Source organism: Danio aesculapii, chromosome 17, assembly GCF_903798145.1.
Source record: "Danio aesculapii chromosome 17, fDanAes4.1, whole genome shotgun sequence".
NCBI classification, from domain to species: Eukaryota; Metazoa; Chordata; class Actinopteri; order Cypriniformes; family Danionidae; genus Danio; species Danio aesculapii.
In genome coordinates this window covers 50,757,516-50,769,663 of record NC_079451.1, presented here as the reverse complement: position 1 = coordinate 50,769,663, position 12,148 = coordinate 50,757,516, and the positions used below count along the sequence as shown (strand labels likewise).

The following is a 12,148-nucleotide window of genomic DNA, read 5'->3' as shown; positions in this document are numbered from 1 at the left end:
AAGTTAAATAACTTTGTTTCAATACAATATTAACTGATTGAATGAACAGAAATGGTCCTATATTGTGATATACATCATCATCATCATCATCAGGACATGACATTACTTACATAGTGATACGAGATCTTTGTCAGATCACCAAGCCCGACCTGGAGTGGAGGATAAATAAATAATGACAGAATTTCATTTTGTGTGTGTGTGTGTGTGTGTGTGTGTGCGTGTGTGTGTGTGTGTGTGTGAACTATCCCTTTAAGAGCCTCCTCCTCCTCCTCAGTATTTTTAGCTGATGAAGCCTCTTCTTCACTTGAACAACACACACACACACACACACACGCACACAGGCAGATGTGTGTACAGTATAATCCGTCTCATCATTCTCACCCCTCTCTAATCCATCCCATGATATTTGACTCAGAAACATCTCAGCCTTTAGGGACCAAAAGCAAAGACTGGATGCTGGAAAACATCCATAACATCATCATCATTTTCATCATCCAGACCGACCCGCATCATGATCCTGACCGCTTTCTGATGCCCCTCCGGCGCCATGGAGCAAAACGCATCGATGTAACCGCATTCAACGCGTTTTAGAGACTCCCAACATCATCTTTCAAGACGGACGGGGTCGTGGAGCATCGAGGGAAAAACCGAGGCAATCGGGACAGAGACTACATGCCCAATATGGAAAGGGGCAAACCCGCAACATACACGGGCGACAAGAAGGCAAAGATGGCTGCAAAAACCAATAAGAAGTGGGTAAGACTGGCCACGGTGTTTGCATACGTCTTATCAGTATCTCTAGCCGCGATTATCCTGGCTATATACTACAGTCTGATCTGGAAACCCGCTGGAAATGGCAATAATAATAATAACAATGGCACCATTGGCACTGGCACCACCACCACCACCGCGCAACCCGAAAACCTCAACTCCACTGCCGGCTTCAGCAACACCACTGTCGGCTTCAGTAATACCACCACCGCGCAGGTCAACAGGAGAAAACGCGCACTTTCTGAGGATTTCTACTCGTATGGAGACTTGTATAAGAGTCGAAGCGACGCAAAAACACGCGGAGGTTTGACCAGCGGGGACGCGCTAACGGAGACCGCGCGCGCGCCTGAGGATTCTAGACAGAAAAAGCAAAGTCGGTTAGTTTCCGATAAGCAGAACTAATCGAGGCCTTAATGGGGACTTTTGAGGATGCTGGAGATGTGCTTTTTGACTTTTGGACACCTTATATAACACGTCTGATATTTCTTTTTATTTTATTGTTTGCCTTAAACTGCGATTTAAAGGGATAGTTCACTAAAAAACTAACATTTCTCTGTCATTCGCCATTTATTTGTTCATTTCTTCTGGTGAACATAAATCATAGGTGAAGATATTTTATTATTGTTAATACCTGCGACTTTCATAGTGTTTGGTTAGTCCTACAATTGAAGTCAATGGATTTCAGCTTTCTTCGGGATATCTTCTATGTTCAGCTTAAGTAATAAACCATTTAAAGGAGAATAAATACACTGAATACAACGATTTATTGGATTTACCTACATTTTACAAGCTAGCTATTGATATGGGCTGAATTTAAACATTAAATTTAGTAATTTTCAACTTTATTAGTTGAAATTCAGCCCGTATCAATTGTTTGCAAGCACTTACAAATATAAGTAAATCCAAGTAATTTTTTTCAGTGCGTAAATATTCGTATTTTAATGAACTATCCCTTTAAATGTTAATTTATTGGAGCTTATACCCAAAATCCACCGGCTGGCCTGTCATTCAGCTGAATAGGAAACATCTTGACTGAGCGACTATATTATTATTATTATTAATATTATCATCATCAATGCCTTGATCTGATTAAGAATCAGCCATTATTATCCGGATGCGAGCTTTTTAAGGAAATACAAAGCTTGCATGAGCTCAGCTAAACCTGTTAAACAATTAATCAGGATCCGTATGTTTAGAGGAACCTGCTCAGGTATGTGCAAATACTATTTATGTAAATGTATTAAGTAATGTACATATATACACACGCGACTTTTAGCATCACTAGATCATTTTTACTACAAATATGTACCATGTAGGTGTAGGAAACATCACCGTAATGGGAAATAAACTCATTTAAAGTACAAAAGGAGCATCTTCTTGATTGCGCAACGAGTTAAACGTGAAGCACACACACACACACACGCACACACACACACACTTGCAGTTGTTATATAAGCAGAAGCGAGCAGCACATCAATCACTCTGACTCGATTATCAACAATCAAATTACCATTTAGTCAAGATGAAGCGTCTTTAATCCTGGATTAACATATGAGTGCGTTCAAATCGATGCGGAAATGTGTTCATGGCGACCTTTGGACTTCATAAAGGCGCAATCCGTAAGTGAATTGGTTTTAGAATGGGCCGTTTTAAACTCGCTTAAAATTGCTGGGTTGTTTTAACCAAATGTTTCGACAAATGTGGACTTTTTAAAATAATTTTTTAACCTGCTGAATTTGTTGATATTTGACCCAGCTTTATTTTGTGTATGGCGGTTTAATGATTTACTGTTCTGGAATAACCCAATCCTGCTGTATTTTCACATGTTTTCTCTTCGAGCTGTTACTGAATATCTCCAACACTGATATTAAGCATAGATCTGCATTATGCATATTTATAATATATCTTCTACACTCTAAACATAAAACTGTTTAACCCAAAATGTTTTTATTACATATTCATATACATTTACCTACTTATACAGTATAATATAATTATAATATAATATTCTATACACTCGAAACATAAATAATGCGATGTTTTAACCCAACACTGTGTAAAACATGGAGATTTTTAAAGTTTTTTTATTACATTCTTAACCCTACTTTGGGGTTTGTTGATATTTGACCCAGGTTTGAGGTAAACAATCCAGCATTATTTTGTGTATATCATGGTTTATTGATTGATTCACTGTTCTGGAATAACCCAAACCTGCTGTATTTTCAGATATTTTCTCTTTGAGCTGCTACTGAATAGCTCCCAACACTGGCATTAAGCAGACAACTGCATTATGCATAATTATAATATAATAATAATATAATATCTCCCACAGCCTAAACAAAAAGAGGGTGTACTGCCTTGTTTTAACCCAACATGAGTCAAATATAGTTAAATATATGAGTTAAATATAGACTTTTTTAAAATGTAACCACACTGTTGAACAACCCAGCATTATATTGTGTATGAGGATTTGTTGATTGAATGTTCTGGAATAACCCAATCCTGCTGTATTTTCAGAGATATTTGATCATATTTCCAACACTGACATTCAGCAGACAACTGATATATTATAATATAATAGCCTATAACAGCATATAATATAATATAATATAATATAATATAATATAATATAATATAACAGAATATAATATAATATAATATAATATAATATAACAGAATATAATATAATATAATATAACAGAATATAATATAATATAATATAATATAACAGAATATAATATAATATAATATAATATAATATAATATAATATAATATAACAGAATATAATATAATATAATATAATATAACAGAATATAATTTAATATAATATAATATAACAGAATATAATATAATATAATATAATATAATATAATATAATATAATATAATATAATATAATATAATATAACAGAATATAATATAATATAATATAATATAATATAATATAATATAATATAACAGAATATAATATAATATAATATAATATAATATAACAGAATATAATATAATATAATATAATATAATATAATATAATATAACAGAATATAATATAATATAATATAATATAACAGAATATAATATAATATAATATAATATAATATAACAGAATATAATATAATATAATATAATATAATATAACAGAATATAATATAATATAATATAATATAATATAATATAACAGAATATAATATAATATAATATAATATAATATAATATAATATAATATAATATAATATAATATAATATAATATAACAGAATATAATATAATATAATATAATATAATATAACAGAATATAATATAATATAATATAATATAACAGAATATAATATAATATAATATAATATAACAGAATATAATATAATATAATATAATATAACAGAATATAATATAATATAATATAACAGAATATAATATAATATAATATAATATAATATAATATAATATAATATAACAGAATATAATATAATATAATATAACAGAATATAATATAATATAATATAATATAATATAACAGAATATAATATAATATAATATAATATAACAGAATATAATATAATATAACAGAATATAATATAATATAATATAATATAATATAATATAATATAATATAATATAATATAATATAACAGAATATAATATAATATAATATAACAGAATATAATATAATATAATATAATATAATATAATATAATATAACAGAATATAATATAATATAATATAATATAACAGAATATAATATAATATAATATAATATAATATAATATAATATAACAGAATATAATATAATATAATATAATATAACAGAATATAATTTAATATAATATAATATAATATAATATAATATAATATAATATAATATAATATAACAGAATATAATATAATATAATATAATATAATATAACAGAATATAATATAATATAATATAATATAATATAATATAATATAATATAATATAATATAATATAATATAATATAATATAATATAACAGAATATAATATAATATAATATAATATAATATAACAGAATATAATATAATATAATATAATATAATATAATATAATATAATATAATATAATATAATATAATATAATATAATATAATATAATATAATATAACAGAATATAATATAATATAATATAATATAACAGAATATAATATAATATAATATAATATAATATAATATAATATAATATAATATAATATAATATAATATAATATAATATAATATAACAGAATATAATATAATATAATATAATATAATATAACAGAATATAATATAATATAATATAATATAATATAATATAACAGAATATAATATAATATAATATAATATAATATAACAGAATATAATATAATATAATATAATATAACAGAATATAATATAATATAATATAACAGAATATAATATAATATAATATAACAGAATATAATATAATATAATATAATATAATATAACAGAATATAATATAATATAATATAATATAATATAATATAATATAATATAATATAATATAATATAATATAATATAATATAACAGAATATAATATAATATAATATAATATAATATAATATAATATAACAGAATATAATATAATATAATATAATATAACAGAATATAATATAATATAACAGAATATAATATAATATAATATAACAGAATATAATATAATATAATATAATATAATATAATATAATATAATATAATATAATATAACAGAATATAATATAATATAATATAATATAATATAATATAATATAATATAATATAATATAATATAATATAATATAATATAATATAACAGAATATAATATAATATAATATAATATAACAGAATATAATATAATATAATATAACAGAATATAATATAATATAATATAATATAATATAATATAATATAATATAATATAATATAATATAATATAATATAATATAACAGAATATAATATAATATAATATAATATAACAGAATATAATATAATATAATATAATATAATATAATATAATATAACAGAATATAATATAATATAATATAATATAATATAATATAATATAATATAACAGAATATAATATAATATAATATAATATAACAGAATATAATATAATATAATATAATATAACAGATTATAATATAATATAATATAATATAATATAATATAATATAATATAATATAATATAATATAATATAATATAATATAATATAATATAATATAATACAATATAATACATCTTCGACACTCTAAACATAAATAATGTGATGTTTTAATCCAACGCTGGGTCAAATATGGAGATCTTTTAGTTTTTTTCAACCCCACTGTTGGGTTTACTCATTCTTGACCCAGCTTTGAGGTAAACAACCCAGCATTATTTTGTGTATATCACGGTTTGTTGATTGATTCACTGTTCTGGAATAACCCAATCCTGCTGTATTTTCAGATGTTTTCTCTTTGAGCTGTTACTGATTATCTCCAACACTGATATAAAGCAGACAACTGTGTTTATTCCTCAAAATATAATTATAATATAACATCTTCGACACTCTGAACATAAATAATGTGTTCTTTTAACCCATGTTTTAATGAGGGTTTATTGATTGATTTACTGGTCTGGAATTACCCAATCCTGCTTTATTTTCATATATTTTCTCTTCGAGCTGCAACTGAATATCTCCAACACTGATATTAAGCAGACAACTGCATTATACATAATTATAATATAATATCTTCTACACTCTAAACATAAAACTGTTGTTTTAACCCAACTATGGGCCCAAATGTTTTTTATTACATATTTTATACATGTACCTATTAATACAGTATAATATAATTATAATATAATATAAAATATGGAGTAAAATATGGAGATTTTTAAAAGTTTTTTATTACATTTTTAACCCTACTTAAGGGTTTGCTGATATTTGACCCAGCATTAAGTCAAACAATCCAACATTATTTTGTCCATGAAGCTTTACTGATTGATTCACTGTTCTGGATTTACCCAATCCTGCTGTATTTTCAGATGTTTTTTCTTTTTGAGCAGAATATCTCCAACACTGATATATAACAGACACCTGCATTTATTCCTCATAATTATAATATAATATCTCCCACACTCTAAACACAAATAGGGCCTACTGCCTTGTTTTAACCCAACATGGAATCAAATATGGATTTTGTTTTTTATAATAAAAAAAATTTAACCATGTGATTTTGTTTATATTTGATCCAGCATTGAGTTAAACAACCCAGTTTTATATTGTGTATGACGGTTTGTTGATTGAATGTTCTGGAATAACCCAATCCTGCTGTATTTTTCAGATGTTTTCTCTTTGAGCTGCTACAGAAGATCTCCAACATTGACATTAAGCATAGAGCTTAATTTATTCGGCATAATATAACTATAATATAATATCTTCTACACTCTAAACATAAACAATATGATGCTTTAACCCAACATTGGGTCAAATATGGAACATTTTTAGTTTTTTTCTTACATTTTTTAAACCCAATTTTGGATTTATCAATATTTGACCCAGCGCTGATTTAAACAACCCATCATTATTTTGTGTATATCACGGTTTATTGATTGATTCACTGTTCTGGAATAACCCAATCCAGCATTTTTTGATGTTTTCTCTTTGAGCAGAAGATCTCCAACACTGATATAAAGCAGACACCTGCATTTATTCTGCACAATATAATATCTTCGACACTCTGAACATAAATAATATGATGCATTAACCCAATGCTGGGTCAAATATGGAACATTTTTAGTTTTTTTCTTACATTTTTTAAACCCAATTTTGGATTTGTCAATATTTGACTCAGCATTAAGTTAAACAACCCAGCTTTATTTTGTCCATGAAGCTTTATCGATTGATTCACTGTTCTGGAAGTTCTGGAATCTGTATTTTCAGATGTTTTCTCTAAGAGCTGCTACTGAATAATTGCTACTTAACCAGACTGTTGTGTTTACCCATACTTGACCCAGCTTTGAGGTAATCAACCCAGTTTTATTTTGTGTATATCAGTTTATTGATTGATTCACTGTTCTGGAATAACCCAATCCTGCTTATTCACATATTTTCTCTTCGAGCTGCAACTGAAGATCTCCAACACTGACATTAAGCATAAAACTGCATTATGCATATTTATAATATAATATCTTCTACACTATAAAGAAAAATACTGTTGTTTTAACCCAACGCTGGGCAAAATATAATTTATTTACATATTTTTATACATTTACTTATTAATACAGTAGAATATAATTAACTTATAATATCCTTTACACTCTACACATAAATAACATGATGTTTTAACCCAACACTGGGTCATATATGTAGATTTTTAAAGTTTTTTATTACATTTTTAACCCTACTTTTGGGTTTGTTGATTTTTGACCCAGGTTTGAGTTTTATTTTGTCCATAAAGCTTTATTGATTGATTCACTGTTGTGGAATAACCCAATCCTGCTGTATTTTCAGATGTTTTCTCTTTGAGCAGAATATTTCTGATATAAAGCAGACACCTGCATTTATTCTGCATAATTAGCCTGATATAATATCTCCCACAGTCTAAACATAAAGAGGGCCTATAGGGCATAAGTGTTTTTATTAAAAAAAATGTAACCTCACTGTTGATATTTGACCCAGGATTGAGTAAAACAACCCAGAATTGTGCTAAACGACCCAGTGTTGTGTTAAACGACCCAGCTTTATTTTGTGTGTGACGGTTTGTTGATTGAATGTTCTGGATTTACACATTCCTGCAGTATTTTCAGATGTTTTCTCTTTGAGCAGAATATTTCCAACACTGATATAAAGCAGACACCTGCATTTATTCTGCATAATATAATTATAATATAATAAAGTCTACACTCTAAACACAAATAATGTGATGTTTTAACCCAACGCTGGGCCAAATATGGACCTTTCTTTAACCACACTCTTAATTTTGTTGATATTTGACTCAGCGTTGAGGTAAACAACCCAGAATTATTTTGTGTATATCACGGTTTATTGATTGATTCACTGTTCTGGAATAACCCAATCCTGCTTTATTTTCCTATATTTTCTCTTTAAGCTGCTACTGAAGATCTCCAACACTGACATTAAGCAGACAACTGCATTATGCATAATTATAATATAATAATGACAAATATTGACAATTGTTGGGTTTACCCATACTTGACCCAACTTTGAGGTAAACAACCCAGCTTTATTTGTGTATATCACGGTTTATTGATTGTTTCACTGTTCTGGAATAACCCAATCCTGCTGTATTTTCAGATGTTTTCTCTTTGAGATCTCCAACACTGATATATAACAGACACCTGCATTTATTCTGCATAATATAATATAATATCTTTAACACTCCAAACATAAAGAGTGCCTACTGCCTTGTATTAACCCAATATGGAGTCAAATATTGACGTTTTTGTTTTAATAAAAAATGTAACCACACTGTTGATTTTGTTGATATTTAACCCAGCATTAAGTTAAACAACCCAGCTTTATAGTGTGTATAACGGTTTGACGATTTAATGTTCTGGAATAACCCAATCCTGCCGTATTTTTCAGATGTTTTCTCTTTGAGATCTCCAACACTGATATAACCCAGACAACTGCATTTATTCTGCATATTATAATATCTTCGACACTCTGAGCATAAATACTGTGATGTTTTAACCCAACGCTGGGCCACATGTGGACATTATTATTTTTTAATGACATTCTTACCCACACTTTTGCGTTTGTCGATATTTGACCCAGTGGTGAGTAAAACGACCCAGCATTATTTTGTGTATGAGGGTTTATTGATTGATTCACTGTTCTGGAATAACCCAATCCTGCTTTAATTCCAGATATAACGCATAAAACTGCACTTATTCTGTATAATATAACTATAATATAAGAGGCGGAATGGTGGCTCAGTGGTTAGCACTGTGGCCTCACAGCAAGAAGGTCGCTGGTTTGATCCCCGGCTGGACCAGTTTTGGCACTTCTATGTGGAGTTTGCATGTTCTCCCCATGCTGGTGTGGGTTTTCTCCAGGTGCTCCGGTTTCCCCTACAGTCCAAACACATGCACTATAGGAGAATTGATGAACTAAAATGGCCGTAGTGTATGAGTGTGTGTGTGAATGAGTGTGTTTGGGTGTTTCCTAGTACATGGAATAGTTGGCGGTTCATTCTGCTGTGGCGACTCCTGATAAATAAGGGACTAAGTCAAAGGAAAATAAATGAATGAATGATATAGATGGATATAAAGCAGAAATCAATCATTAGCCACTAGATTTATGATATATTTTAGTTTATTTAAAGTTCATTTGAAAGCAGCAAAACTGGTAATGATGTTTACCATAACAACAGCTCTGTTGCTGATGCTGCTTTATGGTTGCTAGGGTCTTCAGGCTGGTTGCTAGGGTGTTCCCAAGTAAAAAGGCCTGTCTTCTGACTCTTTCGATGTTTGTCTGTGGGGTTTTTCCGCTTCAGTAATTAGTAGCGGTGAGCTGTGCCTTTGTAAACAGCTTTAATTGTGAAATACGGGGCGTTTGCTCTCTTAAAGATGCTGAATAATTACAAGTGTCTGTTTTTAGATCTTCCAGGAGGACATTGATTTGTTCACAGCTGCTGAATCGATCATAGAGTGAATCAAACAAACACAGCTTCACTAACAGCACTGCCAGTTTCACTACAGCGTTACGACTTTATATTTTAATGCAGGATGTTTTTAGTAGAAATGATATTTAAGATTCTGCTATGTTTTTCTTTAGTTGATTGTAGTTTTTAGAGAGATATCAGAATCAGAAAGAGCTTTATTGCCAGGTATGTTCACACATACGAGGAATTTGTTTTGGTGACAGAGCTTCTACAGTGCAACAGGATAACAGAGACAGGACAAAAAACAGATAATAAATATATTTAAAAAAATAGAAGTAAGTAGTGAGTGCAAATATACAGATTGACAAGTGTATGTACGTGTTTATTACTATATACAACGTTATATGTGCAGCTGTTATGTGCAAATTGGCATGTAAAGTGTGTTGTTAAATAAGTGTATATGTGTATAAAAGTGTATAGCAAGTAGTGATGTTGGTTCCACAATTATTATCATCAAGTGTTCATGAGATGGATTGCCTGAGGGAAGAAACTGTTTCTGTGTCGGGCTGTTCTGGTGCGCAGTGCTCTGTAGCGTCGACCAGAAGGTAAAAGTTCAAAGAGGCAGTGTGCTGGGTGTGAGGGGTCCAGAGTGATTTTGGCAGCCCTCCTGCTCGCTCTGGATAAGTACAGTTCTTGGGGAGTAGGAAGGGTTGTACCAGTGATTCGCTCAGCAGTCCGAACTATTCGACGTAGTCTTTGGAGGTCGTATTTAGTAGCTGAGCTAAACCAGACAGTTATTGATGTGCAAGTGAGTCTTTTATATAACGAAGAGGTTAAAAGTGTGTAAAACTTAGAATAATTAAGTTGACATCTGATTAAATGACATAAACGTACATTGCCATGACTTTTTGCTCATTTATTTTTGTGTAGATAGAAGGCAAATATGAAATATTTGATTTTAATTTCATTTGTTTCATGTGTTTTTTATTTTCTTCAATAATTTAACAGTACATCCAGTTTACACATTTTTACCTCCTTTTAACATCCCCTTCCCCCCCTCAACAGCGGCACTGGCTATCATTAGATGTTGTGATCATAAGTCCAGTAAATAAAGATAATTCATTCATTTTCTTTTCGGCTTCGTCCCTTTATTAATCTGGGTTCACCACAGCGGAATCAATCGCCAACTAATTTACGCAGCGGATGCCCTTTCAGCTGCAACCCATCTCTGGGTAACATCCATACACACTCATTCACACTCATACACTACGGACAATTTAGCCAACCCAATTCACCTGTACCGCATGTCTTTGGACTGTAGGGGAAACCAGAGCACCCAGAGGAAACCCACACAAATGCTGGGAGAACATACAAACTACACACAGAAATGCCAACTGACCCAGCCGAGGCTCGAACCTTCTTGCAGTGAGGCCACAGTGCTAACCACTGAGCCAACGTTCCGCCTGTTATATTATAGTTATATTACACAAAATAAATGCAGTTTTATGCGTTATATATGGAATTAAAGCAGGATTGTTCTACATACTGTGCTAACCCGTTGCCTCAGATAAATAATATAAGACTCAATTAAAAAAAACACACATACAGAACATAATAATAGCAAAAAAATAAATAAATAATAAAACTTTCATGTGTTTTTTTTCCTCTTTTAATTCAAATATATTTTGAAATATGCAAACATTTTCTTTTTTACCATTTAGATTTTTAGATCATGTAGTTTATGTAAAATATTGGTTATTATTAAGTTTAG

At 28.9% G+C, this 12,148-nt stretch overlaps 1 protein-coding gene across 1 annotated transcript; it reads left to right on the top strand.

Moving 5' to 3' along the window:
- The first annotated feature begins 314 nt into the window (after positions 1-314).
- On the top strand, positions 315-2,137 carry LOC130244504 (putative transmembrane protein INAFM2). The gene has a single exon (XM_056476968.1). It carries the CDS (start codon positions 673-675, stop codon positions 1,171-1,173), a length of 501 nt encoding a protein of 166 aa, XP_056332943.1. The 5' UTR covers positions 315-672; the 3' UTR covers positions 1,174-2,137.
- The last annotated feature ends 10,011 nt before the right edge of the window (positions 2,138-12,148 follow it).